Source organism: Otolemur garnettii, unplaced genomic scaffold (assembly GCF_000181295.1).
Source record: "Otolemur garnettii isolate 467f Iridium unplaced genomic scaffold, OtoGar3 scaffold00009, whole genome shotgun sequence".
In the NCBI taxonomy this organism is placed as follows: domain Eukaryota; kingdom Metazoa; phylum Chordata; class Mammalia; order Primates; family Galagidae; genus Otolemur; species Otolemur garnettii.
This window is the reverse complement of record NW_003852404.1, coordinates 35,606,098-35,627,840: the sequence shown is the minus strand read 5'-3', so window position 1 is coordinate 35,627,840 and position 21,743 is coordinate 35,606,098. Positions and strand designations below refer to the sequence as shown.

The window sequence follows — 21,743 nt, the reverse complement described above, 5'->3', positions numbered from 1 at the left end:
TAGGAAGAATATTACCTACCGTCAATTTGAAAACTTGCATTTTCTTTCACTTGTAGCAAGAATAAAGTTGTTTTTGCAATACACATTAGCAATTGCACTTCCTCTGGGAATTGATTGCCTTTGTCCTCTGCCACTTTTTACCATAGTTTATTTGTTACAGATATTTTTCTCTGCTTACCATTTATTTTCACTTTGCTAATAATGGCTTTGGATGAATGAAATATCTATTAAACCCACCGGTTTTTGCTTTCTAGTTCTCTGTCCATTATTCACATATCCCCTTATATTTACCTTTCTTAAAGATTTTATTTTTACTTGATTCTTTATAATTTGATTTAGGGTATTTTCCTAGTTAATGATTTAACTTGAAACGTTTTAAACAATAATTCCCTCAGTATTTTTTATTCAATGATGTATGTGTTTCCCATTGGTTTGTGATATATTCTTTATCCCATATCAAATCTCTCTGGTTATTAAGAACTTGTCCTCTTCCGTTCCTTTCATTAGAAACTGTTTTTATGTTCTCCGTGGAAAATCCAACTATGGTTTCATATTTTCATATTCAAAATATGAACTATTTATTAGTTGATTTTGATAAATTTACTTTTCAACATTTTAAAGAAACACTCCCGAATGAGAATCAAGGTTAAAAATTACCATATTCAAATGAAGCAGCATTGTATTTTATATTTACGTAACACTTTCCTTATCCCAATAGATGACATTTTCCATATACAACATGATACATTGAAATCTTGGAAAGTATTATGAAAAAGAAAACTTTTACATGGAAAACTAAGCAAAATTTCAGTGAAGAAACGGAATCTTGAGAAGAGTTATGTCACTGAAAAATAAAAATTTGAAAATAAAGAAAGGGCTTTTTATGCCTTATCCACTTTAGTAATGCCATCTGTTTGGCATATTGTGCTAAGTTTAGACAGTAAAGAATTGGAGCGTTTGGTTGTTTTAAATCTCAAACATATTTACTTTTCTTGTTGTTTAATAAACAGGCAATGATGCCTTTAGCACTTTTTGGCTCTAAAATTATAGTTTTCCTGAACTCAAGTCTCTATTGGCCAAATTTCTGTCAAATATAGAGTAACTCCTCCCCTACTCTGCCTACGATGCTTATGATACTTTGACAAGCGATATTTGGTTTAAAAGTCCCATGAAGGTAGGTATGAGTTCATTCCCTCGACTGGGATGGGGCTGGTGGGAGGGGGTGGAGGTGAGGTACTGTGAACCATCACAAGGGAAAAGAAGAAAATGAAAATATACTATACAATTTTAAACATTCGGTACGTGGATAGTGAAAAGTCCAGAGAATGATAATCAGTTCCAGACTGTAGTATGAGAGTGAGGATCTCTGTCTGCCTTGATGGGTAATTAAAACTTTATCCAATTCTTCATAAATGATGAAAGAGGTATGTTAAGGATGTACTACATCTCACAAGAGGACATGGCAAGGATGTACTAGGTATCACAAGAGGTCTCTCAGAAAGCAAATGGAATTTATTATAGCTACTTTTTGCATTTCAGTCATCACTGTGGATTCTTCTTTTATTTAAAAAATGGATGACAAAATTATATCATATAATTTATTTTTAAATTTTATTTATAGCAAAGAACTTAATTATTCATTAGTTAACTATATTTACTACTTATTTTTAAAGTACTGACAAATTATATGGCATGGCATTTACCAATAATACACTTTTATAGTTTTATTTAATCAATACAGAGCACTAATGTTTAATGAGCTTTTAACATAAACCATTAAGACTTTATTTGCACTATATTTTGTCAAAATTTGAAATCCACAAATAACTAATCCCCTTATTTTAATTTATGCTACATTTAAATTACAAATTGAGTAAATAAAAATGTGTTAAACTACATATGTTTTTTAGCATGTCTGCATTAGAATTAGCTTAACTTAATCAAAGAATGTATAGCATCCTGTGATATTTCAAGATTAAGTTTCATTTTATGTGTTCTAAAATTTAAAAAAATGAAAAAATAGTAATTTTAGCAGAATAAATACTTCCCTATTTCAAGGACATGAGCATGAATGTTAAGGGTGTGAGTTATGAGAACTGAAACTCAATGTTGGTTCATCTGCAGGACCAGAACACTGTTTAAGGTGGTAGCTTTCTTTCTCTCCTTGCCTGAATACTCCCTGGAGGCAGCATCACTATCGCTAGGATGTCCATGGAAGCACTCAAATTTGAAAAATCCTCTACATTTTGTGAATCACATTCTTCTTTTGGAGAGGAGTCCTTCCCTCTGGAGCTAACATTTCCATAGCACTTATTTAAGAGAATGATGACGAGGCTCTCAGATTATTTTGAAAAAAAAAAAATGAATTCAAGTGGTGCCTCCTGAAGAATTCTTTGTTTGACATAGCTTCACTCCTCTGTGGCTCTTTCAACATTTGTGACAACAGGCTAACATGTCCCCTAGTAATGGGAGTATTTAAGTGAAATATACAGAAGACCAAACAAAGTAAGTTAGTTAAAAGATTTAAGAGGACTGGAAATATTTCTTAGAGATCTCTGAAATAGGACAGAAATAATTTATTTTGGAAAATATATATGTATCTTGCCTGATGACCAGTAGCCGACCTCTACATTCTCTTGATAGCCTTTCAAGCATATGAAAATTGTTGCCTCGTGAGTGTGAAACTAATATGACCTGGCAACCACTAGGTTAACAAAATCAAGATGGTTGAAAATAATTTTTTTTAGGACATAACTTTGCACATCAATTATAGTGTGAATTTAAATACACAATTAAGTTGCATTTCAAATAGCATTTAACTGTTCAACTCTTAATGTAAGTATCTCACATATCGTAAAAAAAAAGACAGAAATGAACATTTTAACTATTCAAAATTGCTCAGCACATTAAATACCTATTCTCATAAAAACAGAATAAGAAACTTCTTACTAATTTCTAGGAATCTGAATGTGTAATTCCTATCTATAAGGAACCTGATCAACAGGTTTATGCTTATAAAAAATAATAATACACTTAAAAATGTCAAATTACCAAATAGGGGGCTGGTGCAGTGGCTTGGAGTATAATCTTAGCACTCTGGGAGGGTGAGGTGGATGGACTGCTTGAGCTCAGGAGTTCGAGACCAGCCTGAGCAAGAGTGAGACTCCTGTCTCTACTAAAAATAGGCAAAACTGGCTGGGCCTGGTGATGGCAAAAGGATCACTCAAGCCCAAGAGTTTGAGCTTCCTGTGAGCTCTGATGCCACAGCACCCTACCTAGGGTGACAGAGTAGGACTCTGCGTCCATAAAGAAAAAAAAATTACAAAATAGGACATAACTACTACATAAACGGGTCTAAATACAATCTAAACTCAGAAACAGACAAGGACCAGTTATCCATTATTTACATAAATAGGAAGTTGAAATTGGGCATACATACATTCACATGGGCATTAGAAAGTAACAAGTAGAGATTCAGTGGTTTGACAGAAGACTAAAATATGTTTTATAAAGATGAAAGGAATGGGAACAAGAAATATATTTCTATTTGCATACTATAGATATGTTATCATCTTTGGAATATTATTTACTTGCTTTAATGGAAAAACACTTAAAAATATGTAAGTTTAAATCACAGTTTAAAAGGATGAATACAAATAACAAATGAGTTACATCATAGTTATTTTGAGAAAAAAAAGGCTCTTCTATTTTCAGGACACATCTTGAAAGAGACTAAGTATAACAAAATACAGCACAGCACAGAGGTATCAATAACGGAAATGTATCCTCAGGTCTATTAGAATGTCAAAATAATTAGAATTGCATTAGGCAAATAATGGAACTGCCTTTTGGTACTTTTTGTTTGTTTGTTTTTAATCTCTCATTACTTAAGCTTTTCTTGCTTCCTAACAGAATAAACATGTGGTCAAACAACTAGACTTTGTTTCATAAAAACAGGTAAGTGAAAAGTCAACATTCACTGCCTGTCATGTTGCTACTTAATCATTTATTACTTTATACATATTTTAAGGGCTTGTGTACTAAGTAATATTTCAGGCACTCAGTTATTAAAATGTATACTGAATCAGATAGTGTATCACATATTTAATTTAGTTAGTTTTTTTTTTTGCCTTCCTTTGTTTTATTTTACTTAGGCAACATCTCACAGCTATATCCTAGAGAATGAAAGACTCTTACCTATTCCGTGGCAGGCACCAGGTCTCAAATACTCTAATACATTTTTTTTTTAATCACTCCACGGCATATAGCACAGTATTTAGTGCGCCATAGTCACTGACTGCATTGGTCTGGAGAGTAATATAGAGGTAAACTGGAAAAACAATGACACTATACATTTGAAAAATGTGTCAGGACTGGCTACATGAGTGTGGGATTTGTACAGCTGCACGGCTCCCTCAAACTATGTACAGACCAATGCTCAGCTAATGACATGTTGCGATTCTTAATAATTTTTGCCTTTGCATGTATGTTTTATAAGTGAAGACTAATGGAACAACGGAGCACATTGTCCCATTGGAGCTTGAATCCTAGGCTCTAATCAGGGTCTAGCTTTTGCTCACCTCACCATATGCACAAGATGAGGTTCTCCCTGACATACTTCCCTACTCTCAGCCATGCAGGCTTCCAGTCCTGACTCCTGCTATGTGATTGCTGCCGCAAGCCACTTGGGTTGGGTGAATATATTGACCTCAGTGGAGGAAGGATCAAATTCTTGGGTTGCCTCCTATCTCCAGTGGGAGATCTGAACATTATAGGAAGGATCTAGGTAGGGTCTCCTTACCCTGAAGCATCTAGGGTTATTTGTGTGTGTGTGTGTCTGTGTGTGTGTGTCTGTGTTTTCCCGGGAACCTAGGAGAGTCCTCATCATCCTGCTCAATAACCCCTGGTACGAAGGGAATGATCCCTGGGCAGACTCAGTGTCTTGGGGGATCTTCTCTTTTTCCTTCCAAACTTTCTGCATCTGGCTTACTTAAAACATCCTTGGGAGAAGGCAATTGGGTTGAGGGCAACTAGAGAAAAAATAATTGTATAATTTGATGATTTCATATACACATATATATTAAACACTTTTATAAATACAAAGCATTTAATACTGGCATTGAGTAATATAAAGATAAATGGTACAAAATATACTAAGAATTTGAAATTTTACTTTTTCTTTACTTACAAGGACATAAATGGCAAATCAAAAGCACATGACAAGTTGAGAGAGAGGAAATCACTAACGGACACAGCACTATATTTAGCACATTTAATGTCCCTTCTTTTCTGCTTTTTTAACAAAGGGTCTTGCATTTTTATTTTATTTTTATTTATTTATTTATTTTTGAGACAGAGCCTCAAGCTGTCCCCCTGGGTAGAGTGCTATGACATCACAGCTCACAGCAACCTCCAACTCCTGGGCTCAAGCGAGTCTCCTGCCTCAGCCTCCCAAGTAGCTGGGACCACAGGCGCCTGCCACAAGGCCCGTCTATTTTTTGATTGCAGCCATCATTGTTTTGGCGGGCCAGGCTGGATTTGAACCTGCCTCCTTTGGTGTATGTGGCTGGCGCCTTGGCCACTTGAGCCACAGGCGCCGAGCCACAGGCGCCAAGCCACATTTTTGTTTTTTATTGGGCAGCTGGAATTAAGTAAAATCACTATTTAATCTAAAGATATTATGCAGAATGTTACTCTGATTAAAAGGTCAGCAATTAGTTTTTCAATTTTTACAACTAAAGTCTTTTTTAAGTATGAAGAAATATTACATTCTTAATAATGATCCAAATAATCTGTCAACCTTGGAAACATTTTTGTTTTATTTTACATATTAATGTGTTTTCAATCCTTACATGTATTCCAAAGTAAAAGAGGCTTTTAGAAAAATAATTAAAAATAAAAACCGAGTGTTTAATAGTAACTAGACATGAATCAGACATTTAAATCAGTCAATTTGTTTTGTATGCAGAAATTAATTAATGAAATAAAATTGGCTTCCATTTTCAAAACAAATAACTGCATTGGAAACGGGCTGAACAGTTTGCTAAGCATTTATCTAACCACAAAGTAGAGAGAGCCTTAAATCATATGATAGTTACAGATTATGCAGGCTATGATCATACACACTTATCTTCAATTTAGTTAGACATCTGCTAACCTGGTTTATTTTTACAGCATTTAAAGTATATTCATTATAAGTAACTTCTACTACTATTTTTCAATTTGTACAGACAAATTGCATTAAAATTATTAATATAGTGATAGAGGAACCAAAATAACAATAAGGTCTTATATCTTATACCAAAGAAAATACCTAATCACCTTTCCTGCAAAATGTGCAAATGAGAATTCCTCTGAATAAACAGCTGACGATTATAAAAGCCAGTTGCTTAAAATCAAGTTTAGGATTAAACATATTGGTCTAGCAATGTGTGATCACAGAGAAAGAAAAAAATCATGATTGCAATGAAAGGATGTTCAGGGCTGACTGAAACCTTTTGTTGAAAATTTTCTAAGTATAGCACCAGAGCATTTAGTGAGCATGAAATTTGGTATATGCATGTAATAATAAGTTCTGGTTACTTTCCAGACATATTTCTTCTTGAATTTAAGGCTTTGCCCTTTTTATGCCTGTGATAGTCTTCTTTTATATGTTCACAGTATTTTCTCTTCATTCAATGATTTCGTTAAGTGTTATTTTACCAAGAAAGGTGTTTTGGTTCTCCTGCATTGAAAACAAGCCCTCCATTTACTTGCAAATCCCTTACTCATTCTAGTTAGTTCATTCTCAAGGGCACTTAAATATGATGTCTATGAATGAAGGGCATTGTTATTTGTTTATTTCTTTTATTGTTATACCTTTAGCACATAGAATAGTTCTTGATAAGTAGTAAATATTCAATAAACATTTTTTAATGAACTAGATGAGTGAATGAAAGATTAACTCACGTATCCAGTTTCTATTAGTGCAGTCAACAGAGATTTATTGTTACAGGTTACAAAGAGGAGAATATTCTTAATCAAATAACCCACCATCTTTGCCCTCAAGAAGCTTACAGATTAGTTGAGTAGTCATATTATTTAAAAATATATGATTATGGCCCAGTGAGACAGTAACATGGTAGTATTGTACATAGGATACATAACCTTCTAGGAAGAGTTGCTCCATTTTCATATCTCCTGAGTGGGAACTGAGTGACTGACCAACTCTCAGAGAACTGATTTCTAAGATCTAAGGCCCTTTTCCATACCACTCAATTAATCAAAAGATGCATTCCACAAAAGACATTGAAGTTGAAAGTAATTTGATGTTTCTCAGATATAAAAATAAAGTTTAAAATCATCCAGATTCTATAATTTAAAATTTGGCTGGACCATTAAGTTATTTAGTAATGATTAGCAGATTGATATTTCAATTATCTCCTATAAATAAAATATTGACTGTGCTGTTCAGGTGAGAAAGAAAAATCTTATACTTCTATATGAGGCATCTATGCCTCTGGAATATGCAATTTGCTTATGTATAAGAAATATGAAAAACACAGATAGCACCGCATCTCTCTTAGTAAAATCATGGCGATTGCCTGTTTTAAAAAACAAAACAAAAGAAAACACCATGCCCCTGGCTTGCATTTGGTGTATTTTTAGTAAGTGATTAAAACTTTTATGCTGACTATTTTTAACATTGAATAGAGATGACCATGTTTTAGAAGTAATATTTGCTGCAACATTTTTGGAAACACAGTGATGACTGTGTGAGGTGTCCAGAGATTAACATAATTAAATTGCAAATATAAAGACAATGTTTACAGTCTCTAATTACCTACTCCAGCAACATGCAAAAGGTTTACATTTGAAATGCCTTGTATTTGACCGTATTTCTACAATGTAGTGAATGCAAATAAAATAGCATGTCAAGTTTGAAAATATATAGTGACTCTTGGTTTAAATATATTTTCAATGTCAGCTTAATTAATTATTGCAGCCAAGGCAAACATATAAAATCTGCAATCAAAATGTGTGCCTAAGGCAGATCTATACAGAATCATCTCTGAAGGACAGAGATGGGGTGTTAAGTGTATATTTTAAGAAGCCAATGAATCGGACAGCTTGCTTCTGACAATAATTGCTTTAAAGACCCTTTAGCAAATATCAGCAGAATTGGTTTGCAATTTAGCACGTCTTTCACTTTGAACATGGTCCCTAAAGGTTTTTACGCGTGCCAGGATATCTACAAACACAATTTGTCTCAGGTTGACTATCCATGATTAACATTTTCCTTTACAGTCTAAGACCTAAGTAATTACTTTTTACTGAACTATGTACCTTAGTTTTCTTACACCTATAACGTATCACAGATTAAAATCAAATGTTTTCTAGGTGTTGCTTTCTTGTTTTACTTTCTAAATGAAACACCTTTGAAGACCATTTAAATAAACTATGAAAATAGAAGGTTGCCAATATGTTTAGGAATCATGTAAGTCAGTGAATTTATTGCAAATATTCCTAATTATGAGAGTCATAGACGTAACTCTATGATGTTATTTATCAACTATAATCAGAACAGTTGAGAGATCTTTCTCCTAATTACATTGAAGTGGTTCTAAGTGGTTTGCAAAAAATTTTTTACACTTGTTTAATTGTAAACAGGGGGAGAACAGTTAAGTCAGGGTTGTTTAAAGTGGGTTTTTTAATATTTCATAAATATGAGAGAAATCTATATATACATACACTGATGTGCATGTATATATATATATTATGTAGCCATATATAGTCATTATGTAGTCATATATACATAGTCATATATACCATCTTATAGTCTGTAAGTTTATATATAGACTATATATAAGATGGTCTACATGACTATATTATATATGTGACTATATACTATATATAGTCAACTACATGCAAGAAAAGCCAAACCAATGCAAATGTCCTCCATGTCTTCACTTTCAACTCTATGAATCCATAGAATATAAGATATATACCATCTTATATGTAGTCTATATATAAACTATATATATACATATATATACCATCTTATAGTCTATACATAAACTACATAGTCTATAAACTACATAGACCACATATAAGATGGTATATATAACATATATATGACTATTATATATGACTATAGAATATATATATAGTCTATATATAAGCTATATATATAAGATGGTATATGTAATATATGTACCATCTTATATATATAGTTTATATATAAACTACTCTACGGAGTCATAGAGTAGTAAAAACATAATTGGTACTGTTGTTTGTACTTTCTTGTCTCATATTTTCTTGCAGACTCATAAGCGTGAACTCATGAGCTATGTTGTTATTCTCCTGACTTTCTTTTCCCTATTTGTATCCCTGGTGAAATCTTCTGATAAGGGGCTGATTCCTCCAACGTGTTTCAGTAATTTGCAGACACCCCTCATTTTCCCAAATTTTAGAAGAACTTTTGAGTTTCTTCTCCAAATCCTGCTGTACTTGTATAATATACCATCTGAGCTGCCTAATCCCTCAGTTGTTCAACCCTTGCATGGTTCCTTCTATTCAGATTATTTCCCTCTCCCAGGCTCATTTTGCCTAATCAGATCCTATTTGTCCCTCAGAATCAAATTTATATGTTGCTTCCTCAGAAAGAACCCCCACCTCTTATCTTCTAGATCTGGGGAATATATGTTGTCGGAGCATCCCAGGCTTCTCATTGGCAGACCTCACAATAGTACCAATTACATATTTGTGAAATTAGTTGTTTATTTTCTATCTCCCCACTAGACTTAAGGTTCATAAGAGCTTACTCAATATGGTACACAGGAATGCACTAAATGATACGTCAAATCAGTTGAAAGTTTATAAGTAACACACATCACTTTTCCATTTTAGTATAAAAACACTAATATACAACCTACAGATAAGAAGGCCAACCATTTTATGCGATCCCCTTAGTCCAATGAAGTTGTAATATATCATTAGATAACTTTGGAACATTCCTCCTTATTCACTTGGAAAAGAATTCCCAAAGATATTCCAACTGGAGTGATAGGAAATCCCTCCCTCTATTCTGTAGCAATAAAATTATCTTCTTTAAGGCTGGCACAAATGTGTTACTTGAAATCTGGTTCTGGAATTTCCAGTTTCTATAAATATCCTTTCAATTCAACACTAGATTCTGACTCCTTTGGATATGAAAAGAATAACTGACAAATTCACAGATTGAATTATTTCATGATGTTACCCTTGCCCTGAGTAATTACATTTTCACACATGTGATTCTCTAATTTTAGAATTTCATACACAAGTAGAGAGGGTCACTGTGGTATCTCTCAATATTATGATATGAAATTAGCTGCTTATATATAATACTAGAAAATATTATACATACTTTTGAATTAAATAGAGTAGAAGTTGACCACCTCCCCTACACTGGCCACCTCCTTAAGTGGGCCTAATTTTCTTAGACCAGACATGCACCACATGTATGCATCAGAACTGTTGGCCTACTCGCTTATGTTGACTACCTCCATATGTAGATCAGTTGGTTACAGTCCCTTGGGTGGTCAACTTATACAGGTTCTACTGTATGTGATAATAGTTTAGGACATTTATGTACTTTTAAGTAAAAAAAAAAAAACATTTTGATTTGTTGTTACTATTTATATCTAAAACAAAATCAAATTAACCATAATCATTTCTGAATATTCAACAAGGATAAATTCACTTGGGAGGAGTCCTTGCTGATACTAAGCTTTTAGAATGTAGAGTAAAAATATATGGATACTGTATCTTCTTTCACATTGAATATGCCTTTTACTCATACTGAAAAAATGCTTTTAATAAATTACCTCATTTCAAAGGTGAAAACAACTCATACTCCATTTTCCTGATGAGTAGAGAAATAGACTAAATGTCCTCTCTATAACTGTAGGAGGAAAACCTCCTGTATATATGCAATTATTGAAACATATTATCATATATATGATATATAAAGTGGTATATTTTTCCTTATATTATTTTTGTGCTATGGTTAAGAATGGTTGCATTGGACTATATTTTTGATCACATGGTAGCAATAAAAACCTTAGAAATAATCTGCCACAGCAGAGAGGGACAGAAGTCCCTATTCTATTTTAGGTGGAAGATGGATTTGACAGGATTTTGTTGATTCTAAAGGAAATAGAGAAATAAAATAAAGGAAATAAGGATTCCATCTAGACCAACCACAAAGCAAATTTATGGAGCTATTTGCTAAAATGAAGGGGAAAGATACATATTAAATACAAAGACTGTGATTGCATAACATTATGTGGCCTTGATTTACTACAGGCATTTCTGAAGCTTATTAGCAAAGCAAATTTACCAATAACATTTTAAATAAAATATTCAATTTCATCCATTTCTTATATATTTTAGTAGAATATAAAATTTTTCTTCTTACACATCATAGGTTTAATAATGTTTTCAAAATTCACATTTTGAAATAATTACAAATTCATAGGAATTTGCCAAAAAAAGTATGTATATATACACACACACAGGGAGGCCCTATACATCCTGTACCTAGCCTCCTCCAAAGTTAACTATTTGTATAACTATAGTTCAACAAGAAAACCTGACAATCGGTATTGGTCTGATCCACAAGGCTTCTGTATGTATGAGTGTGTACACAGCTCTATTTGATTTATCACATAGGCCTCCTGTTACTAGCACCACAATCAAGATATAGATGAACACTACCCACTACGCTTTCTCCTTCTACCACCTCATAGCCAAACTTCCCTCCCCCAAATCTCTTATCACTGGTGGCCACCAATCTTTTCTCCATATCTGTAATTATATCAGAAAGGCTATATGAGTGGGATTACACAGTATGCATCCTCTGACATTTACGTTTTCACTCCGCATAGTGCATGCGAGGGTCATTCAAGTTGTGTGTATCAATTAGTTTGTTCATTTCTATTGCTGCGTACTAGCACAATCAACATACTGTATCTTAAATATCACCACATGCTGCCTTAGGGTCTATTAGGAGTTGAACTGTATCCCTGAAAATTTATATATCAAAATCATAATCCCTGCTAATTCAAAATGTGACTTTATTTACAGAGGTCCTTGAAGAATAGTTAAGGTAAAATGAGCTCATGTGAGTGCGTCCTTAACCCAATGTGACTAAGTGCCCTTGTAAAAAGTAGAAATGAAGAGATGAGACACAAAGGAAAAGACGACATGAAGACATGGGACAAGATGCTCATCTACAAGCCATGGAGATAAGCCTCACAATCAAGTCAGCTCTGTCAACAACTTGATCTTGGACGTCTAGTTGGCAAAACTATGAGAAAATAAACGTCTACTGTTTAAGCTCCACAGTCTGTTGTATTTGTTAGGGCTGCCCTAGCAATTTAATGCAGTGTGGAAGAACAGTTTTATCTTTATAAGTTTGAGTCATATATAAGTGTTAATTTTCAATAGTTTTCAGCTACAAAGCAATCACCTGTGTACCCACATAATTTATTAATGCCTCTCAAAAGGAGTTTTTTAAGTCTCTGAAGCTTTTCCCATTTCATGTTCTGCAATATAATTATGTTATGGGGGAATTAAAGAGAGAATGTACTTGTAAAAATCACAGGAGTGTTCATGCCTGGCTATACTGTAGTAAAAATCTATAGTGTTATAAGAGAACATTTAACTGAAATCATCAGATTTTTATAGACAGTTTAACTACTTTTCACAAAGTGCACGTAGACCATAGCATTTGAACACATTCCTAGATTTTCTTGGCTATTTCTTTTTAAAGTGGATCATGGTTAAATATAGTAGCTACAATGCTTTTACAAGACAGACAAATAAATTCTTACTATTTGCCTTATTTGACATAGAAAAAGGATGGCAGCATAAGAGGGGAATTAAAATTACTCGGCTAAATTTTATTGGTTTCCGATGTCCATTTGTAAGGAATATGGACTTATTAAGATATACTGTGTATGATTATATCAAAAACAAATACATACACATGGAAGGAAGCACTTTGTCTTATTAACCATACTGCTAAGAAATAATAACAAAAATATCTTTCTCCATCTAGGGAAAGAACCAGAACCACCTCCCACACATCAGAAAATTATCTCTATAGTGTCTGGCACTTATGACTGCATTGCACCTCTGGTGACGACAGGCCCATTGGAGATAGTACATATCAAAATGAACTACGAGGCTGAGTTGAAAGAATAGCAGTGGAACTTACCATCTTGATCCGTGGTCACTGTGATAGCTGTGAATGGCTTGGGAGAAAAACTCAACTCAGAAACTCCATTCATGGCTTCTATTTCAAAGGTGTAATTCACGTGAGACACAAAGTCAAGCACTATCACGGAATTGTTGATCAGGCCAGTATGTCTTGGGATGAAGCGGAGTCCGCCACCACAGTCCTCACACTGGCTGGTGTCTAAGCCACATTTCTTACAGATCACACTGTATGTGAGATCTTTTCTCCCTCCTGTGTCACTTGGTGGGCTCCATTCCAAAATAAGGGCTGTTTCATTGATGTTAAAAACCACATTCCTAGGAGCTGAAGGTGGCCCTAGAGAAAGCAATTAAAAAACAAATGTACACGTATAGAACAATGAATCATAGTAATTTGATAACTTTATCAATAAATATTTGTTGTGGTCTTTTATATTAGTTTGAACTCTTTTTCTAATGCAACTATAAAGAGCATGGGGCTAAAAATATCTGATTAAGTCTAGTAAGGAAGGAGTCTTTAGTAGTATAGATGATCTATCCCCTAATTTTTGATAGATGGATCCCAACACTTAGCATAAAAAAATAAACATATCTGCAAAAGATATGGTAATTATACTTTTAAAATTTGTTGACTGAAAAATTCAAATCAAAAATTATTTTATGTCATGACTGTAATTATCTCTTGTTAATGACATTATCATTCTCAAAATTTAAAAAAAAGTAACATATATTGAAGACATGTTGTGTTCAGTCTTTCAGTGTCAATACCATGGCTGGTCTGTAGATAAAACCCCTATTCATCACCTTGAAAATCACTAAGAATCTTTTCCCCAAAGACTGAGAATAAATGACAACAAATTTAGGGTGGACAGACAGGTTGGAAAAGGAGAAAATAAATGGAAATTGGAGGTGGCAGAAAACCTACTAAACACAACTAATTGTGTGCTTAAAAGTGTGTCCCTAAATGAGATTCACACAATCCTCTTCTTTGTCATCAAGACAACATAAACAAGTCCAAGGAGTGAGAACTTTCTTTCTCGCTATTTTTCCATAATGAATCACACTGTATAGGGCATTTAATAGCCTTTAATTGTTCCAGCTTTTCTTAAAATTTCATCAATAACCCATTACATTTGTCTGAGTCCTTTTAACCTCTGTTCCATAAACTTTATTGAGCAAATATTACCTGAAAGTCTGGTAGGTATTGGGCACTATTCTAAGTGCCATATTTGAAATACCATGGAATTCATATTCTTTAAGATACCATGCTTATGATAGAAATTTGAAAAATATTTCATTGTACAGAAGACTGGTGGGATAAAATTCCTGCCATATTTTAGAAGACTTCATTTACAGAAATCTAAACCAACTCTCTAAGTTTCTGTTACCAAGGAAATTTGCTAAAAGTGTGGAAAGGAATATCTTTACAACACGTTGTTCTAGAAAGAAATTAAAATTTTGAAATAGATTCCTTTTAGATTTTAAGCTACAATCATTCATTCATTAAATATATATTTTATTTAGTGATGAGTACGTGTGTGGTAGATTCTTGCGGAGTTCTCAGGTTTACAAGATAGACATTATCTTGCTTTCTTATTGATTATATTTTACAGAACACTAAACACACGTGTAAACAGATGAACACAATCCAAATGATAATAAGTGCAATTCCAAAATTTAAAAGGATAGGAGCTGAAGTAAAAAGTCTGGTGGTCCATTAGTTTAGAGGTAACATTATGAGAAAGCCCCGTGGGGTTGGTAAGGAGAATGTGCAGAGGGTTGGGAAAAGTATTAGGGGTAAAAAATGTGTATTTCTTTACTCAAAAACAATCCTGATGCACTTATGGAACTAACAGAAAATCACCGTGGCTAGAGTGCAGAAGGAGAACTCATGAAGTGAGTTTTGACGAACAGGAGGAGGCTTGATAATGCAGTCCCACTAGACTCATTGAGATGCCTCTGGAGATTCTTCTACGTACGACAGGAAGAAAATGACACATTTTGTTTACGGATGTGCTATGTTTTTTAAAGAGCATTATGGCTGCACTGGGGTGAGTGATCTGAATGAGCACAAGGACAGACCGAGCAGTGGAAGCTGCCAGGCTCTGCTGGAGTAACTATTAGTCAGACATTTACATGACTGTGTATTGGGTTTGAGATTTAAGATGAGTTATTTTCCTTTATCTTTTTGCCAGATCCCGATGTCAGTGGCCTGTAGACTAAGGAATAGGACTACTTACATGCATAGTACCCAAAGCTAGACTTAAAAATGGGTAATTTTTCTAAAAGGTTGTTAGGTACCTTGATTTATGCTATTTCATGTTCCAGAGCATTTACAGAAGTGTCTGCTTTCAGAAAGGAAAATATGCAGCAGATTATAAACTAGAACCCAGGGAAAAATGTAGCGTTTTACCTCCAAGTAGACTTATGTCCTGGAGATTAAGATTCATTATCACTATCATAACAAGATCTCCCTACAGGATGACATATTCATAGTGTTGGTCTTTTATTTATAATGTAAAACATCAATTATTATTCACTTATATATATTATTCAATTATATATTCACCATGACTAGGAAGAATGTTATCAATGATGTTATGGGTGTCTACAAGTATATAACTGCCTGAAGATACTTTAAAAAAACAAAAGGCCGACACCCTTCTTACCCAAGGGTCCTCTTACCAATTTGCATGATGATTAAATAGCTTTTTAATTGCTGCTAAATTATGCCAGCTAAACTGTGATTTCATGCAAATATTAAGCCCTAATGACACGCAGTGAATTATTTACTAAGATTTAGAACTTGGAACAAAGAGAGACAATTAATTCTAATCCTCAGATTCAACTAAATTCTGTGTCACTGGGCTTTTATGAATGTGGTCTGATTGCTTTGTTATCATTTATAAATTATACAAAGATTATGTGGCACATTGAAAAAATAACTTGGCTGAAATGACACTTTTGGAGATACCTATACAAAAAACTCTCAGAGAGTTCCGTGTGTGTGTGTGTGTGCTTTTTTAAGGAAACATGTAATTCCCATAGGAGAAGAGCAATCTCCACCCCTTACCCTCCAAATTGACTTCATATGAGATAGGCAATTCTGAGTTGCAACACTAGTTGCTTTTCAAGTCCATAATATAATAAAACTGTAATAAAAACTACAAATTTGTTTCTACTAGTTTTCTTTTTACAATTTCATTTTTGACTTAATGTCCTATAAGGAAACACCATTTTTGCTACAGTTTGGATTTCCTCTTTATACTTAAAGAGAAATAAAGGAACAGTGTCCTACCAGTAAAATCTAAAAGAAGCTGGTGGCAATTCTGTCTCTACCCTTTCCAGAAAAGCGCCTGGCCCTGCAGGTTCTAATCTTCTTCTCAGAGTAACAGAGGTCAAGTGTGCTGTGATTTTTGTTTTAATTCATTTTAAGATCTTATGTGAATTGTTTCTAATGGTGTTTCTCAAAATATGTCCTGTGCATTACCTCCAGTCTCATGAGACACTGCACAAAAATCAGTTTAGTGCTCAAATAAGACTCTTCTGGCAGAATGATGATGAAACAAATGTACCACTATTTGCTTCACTTCATTGAATCCAACATCTCCGAAAAGTTTGTTCGTAGGATTTTATTTTCTAAGAAGCCTCTGGAAGAATACTCACATTTTGTAGAACACCGTTAAAGATTGACGCAGAACTAGAGCAAGTTAAAGGGTGATAATGTATTTGAGTTATTGCATGAGTTGGTGTAGATTTATGTTCTGTTGTTTTTTGGTTTTTGTTTTTTTTTTAATTTATTTTTATTTTTTATTTATTTTTTTGCAGTCTTTGGCCGGGGCTGGGTTTGAACCTACCACCTCTGGCATATGAGGCCAGAGCCTTACCCCTTTGAGCCACAGGCGCTGCCCTTATGTTCTGTTGTTATGATTACAGTAATACATTAACTCATGAACGGGAATTTTTCATACTGACTGAAGAGTAACTATTCACCTGTTAACTGTATAGCTAATTATGTTTTTCAGATGTATTTTTAGTTTTAGGAATAATGGAAATTGCATCTCAATGTCCGAAGATATAAAGTTATGAAAGACTATTGCCTATTAAGCTATATTTTATGAATTGTTAAGTTACTCACGAAGTAGGAGATAAAGATGGGCACAAAGTGATATAAAGGACTACCTTCATGAATTTAATGACTATGAGGATTGTAGTAGTACAATGTCCTAAAAATCAAATGTATTCATATCTATAAAATTACAAATGAAAGAAAAATTATTCTATGTTGCTCTGTGTCAAAGAGAACATTTAGAGCACATTGAACTATGTAGAAATATTTAGGTAAATGCTTTTGGAAAAGAGTAAGACTATGGAATTTACTATAGAAAGATAAATACACAGGTACAAATTAAAGAGTTCATCCCTAGAGATTAGTATTATACTCAAAATATAAACTAACAGATCTAAATATAGAAATACTTCCAAACTCTATAAGTCATCTCATCCTTTTCATCTTCACTATTAATTTTAATTTCTACTTATATTCATATTGTTAATCTACTGTCCTTCTTATATAATCTTTTAAACATATATTTAATAAGCTTTCTAGACCAGAATTTTGTACTCTCTTTCTTTAAACCACTTCTTGCTGTATCTGTAAGTTTGGCTGATTAAATACTTTTTATTTGGAAATGGATGACAATTAATCACAACCTGGGGCTCCAACCTCAGCACGGGAAAAGAACCATATTGATTTAGTCAGATAAAACATTATCAGAATAATGGTTCGGGCAAGTACAATACTTATGTGAAGGTCACGAAGTTCATTAGTGATAGAATGACAAGTAGTCTTTGTACGTTCAGATTTTTACAAATTTTATTTCATATTTAGCTTATAAATAGAAATTCTGTTGAGTATTAAAAAATATATAGTTGGCCTTTGAACAATGCAAGTTTGAACTACGTGGGGCCATTTATACCAATAAATTCTTCTATAAAAGTTACCGCCAAGTATGCCTGCCTCCTCTTTCAGCTCCTCCACCTCCTGTGTCTTGGCTATCTTCAAAACAGCAATACCAACCACTCTTCCTCAGCACGCTCACCAAGAAGATGATGAGGATAAAGACCTTTGCAATGATCATTTCCACTGAAAGAACAGTGGCTACATTTTCTCATCCTAATGATTTTAACAACATTTTCTCTAGCTTACTTTTTTATAAGAATACAGTATATAATACATATATAATATATGAAATATGTGTTATCTTTATTTTATTGATGAGACTTCTGGTCAACAGCAAGCTATTAGTAGTTACTTGTAAATGCAGATTTTCAACGGACACCTGGGAGTGGTCCCCTGCATTGTTTAAGGGTCAACTGTACTTTATATAGTTCTTTGCTTTCAAGGTACTGTCAAACTTACCTTCAAAACACACAAATTAGTATTGTTTTCCTACAAAAGGCTCCCTTAAGTAATACTGTCTTAGGGGATTTAAATAATTTTATATTCAAAAGGGCAAGGGAAACTTGAGTTTTAAAGTAAATGTTGCTCAAAATTCAGCAGCATGTGCACTTCAAATCCTATGCATTCCAGGCATCAAAACGGAGTGCTTCTCCTCTTTAATATTCTTGGGTCTACTCTCAGTATCTAAATTGATGTCTATAATTAAAGTTTATTATTCACTAATGTTTTCATAGTACCATGAATCAGGACTTGGATACTTTTGTAGATTCTTTTATTTCTAAAGAAAACATTAAAAAGAAATCTAATAAACCAAACAGTGTTCATTTCCAGATAAAACCTAAACTTCTCATCTTTGTTTAAAAGTGTCTCACCAAGATGTCCTGGTCCATCCTTTAGCCTTGGCTCCCTTTTGCTGCATCTCAGTGCCTGGTACGTGCTGTTCCTGAAATGCTCTTACATCTTTTTTGCTCTGTGAAAAATTCCTGCTCATCCTTCATGTTTCCATTGGCTACAGTTCTTTGTTATTCTCTGGTATAATACATGATTCTAAGTGTATCATGTACTTAGTATTGCACATGACTTACTTCATTCAATCATCACAATGACCCCATAAGGTAGTTCTTTATAAACCCATTTTATAGAAGGGATGACTGATGCTTAGCAAATAACATATATATTACACTGAAGTATTGTGTTCATGTACAGAAATCTTGGCTTATCTAGCTTGATCCAAAGGTAACATGTGTTTTAAATAAAGAATTGACTAGAACATGTGGTATTATCTCTGTTTATAACAGAGAGAATAATTGTAAGATTTATGGAAATGTGTTAGACCTGGGTAGAAAAAGAGCAAAGTGGTAAAACCACAGGCATGACAACAAAGTACCCTAAAATTTCAGTGAAATAATGAGCAGCTGGTCTTATATCTTTTGAGTTAAACACCATCCACTTTTCCTTATTCTATGAAAAAAAAAATACCATACCCATCTACATGTAGCATTTTTCTATTTGAGTCAATTACTTTTAAATAAACATACATTAGAAATGGAAATGAAAAATATGAAGAGGGAAAGCACTGTTGTAATTTCAAAGGGAAATGAAAAACAATTAATGAACAGCTTTAAGCAAATTAATAAACTTTCCACAAAATGAATAATGTTGTAGGAATAATTACGGATGTTTTCTTGGTAAATGGTCTGTTGTAGGCAAGTAGATAAAAATTAATGGGAAAATTATCTTTGAGTTCCAACTGTAGAGGCCCAGAATAGATTCACACTGACAAGAGGTGGTAACAATTCTCCAGCATTTACAGAATGAACACTTAATATTTCTTCCTACAGAGAAACCTCTTCAGGGTTATTCAGTAAAAGAACCTTTGTTGAAATAAAAATTAAAGTATTTGTGTTTAGGAAACTCCACAAAACCAAAGTGACAGATCAGTAACCTATATTGGGAAAACTGGGGTTTATTACATACAAATGTCTATTCAGTATGTAAAGGTCATTTTAATTTTAAAAAAATACAGAATTGCAATACAGTAAGTGAATATTTACAGTTATTTTCGATAATAAGACAAGTCTAATATATAACATATTTTTCTAAAGGTAAAGAAAAAATCCATCTCTGCAATTTCTTTCTTTGTAGCCTCTGCAAAATTGTAGATGCTGTATAGTGTTTACAATGAGTCACCTAACCAATCAGTTGTGCTTTTGTATTTCTATTGTGAGATGAAAAACCAAGGAGCCAGAAGGTTTGCTACATTCTACATTTAAGAAAAAGAGAAAGAGAAAAGAAAAAAAGACAGGTGGGAGAAAGAAGAGATAATCAGCAGAACAGTGGTATTTGGGTTGTGAGTCTCCTACACATTCAAAGTGGAGACCTGCCTGGAGCAGCTGACGAAAGGACAGAACCCCTCTCCTCCCGCACTTCAATCATGATTTGTTCTACTCAGAATAGAAGTGAGAAGAAGTGAGACAATAATGATTTTCTCAAGCAGCCAATTATTCCAGTGATAGAAAAGCCAAGCTTTACAATGTTAGCCTTAGAGCAAAAGTAAATTCAAGTTTTACACTTTCTTCCCAATCACTGTCACTGTATGTCAAATACAAAGTTACGATATTTGTCTGTGTATTATGGATAAAGTTGGGAGAAATCGTTTTTATTCTCAAGGTATTCGATTGCATATTTAGATGACCAAAATCTTTACAGGTATTCATTAAAATTACCCGTATGTATGATTTACATTTCATATTTGAACTTTGCTGTGTAACATAAAGGTGAAATGTGTTAATCGTCTAGCATTTGTTCATCGGCTTTAACAAACAGTTCTCCTATTGATTTAAATTCATGAGAAACATCAACCTAAATCTACTAGAACCATGAAATTTTATTTTTTCTGAAAATAAAGAGTCATCCAGACTCTTACTTCATTTCTGTCTTCTTATACTCTGTCTTTTCTGCTTGACATATAGTACAAGTACCTATTTCAGCAGTCCTTATTTCTTTAAGCTAAGTATTTTTCCCTTTTGTTCTGAGAAAGCCTTAGTTATCTTGATAACAGACTTTTTGTCAGGCAGCATGGTCTCTTGTGCTTTGAACTGTTTTCAGAGGCTGCCCTAATTGACCGAGACCTGCTACTGTGGAGGAGTGTCCCCCACAGCTCATTCCTTAAGGCACAGAACCCACATTAATGAGTCACCTGAGAAACAAAGTTACAAAGTTAAGAGGGTACAAAATACATTAAGATATGAGAAAAAATATTCAGCATTGTATTTTAAATTTGTTATTCCTATTTCTTTTTCTTTGCAGTTTTTGGCTAGGGTCAGGTTTGAACCCACCACCTCCGATATATGAAGTCAGCGCCCTACTCCTCTGAGCCACAAGAGCCACCCCTTAATTTCTTTTATATATTTTAAAGTTCATGGAAAAGAGATATAATGCATAAAAAAAAAAAAAGGAGGAGGAAGAGGAGGAGACCTGAACTTGCACTTATGTTGCTGGTATAATTCCATGTTAGGATTGTTGGGGAGATCCTGGT

The 21,743-nt window shown here is 33.6% G+C and overlaps 1 protein-coding gene across 1 annotated transcript in view; it reads right to left on the bottom strand.

Moving 5' to 3' along the window:
- The window catches only part of LOC100950573 (ephrin type-A receptor 6), a 696,992-nt gene that overhangs the window by 447,017 nt on the left and 228,232 nt on the right, over positions 1 to 21,743 (bottom strand). The window contains exon 4 of the mRNA XM_012801499.2: positions 13,244 to 13,579. Coding sequence (XP_012656953.2) covers positions 13,244 to 13,579 — 336 coding nt within the window. The remainder of the gene's footprint in view (positions 1 to 13,243; positions 13,580 to 21,743) is intronic.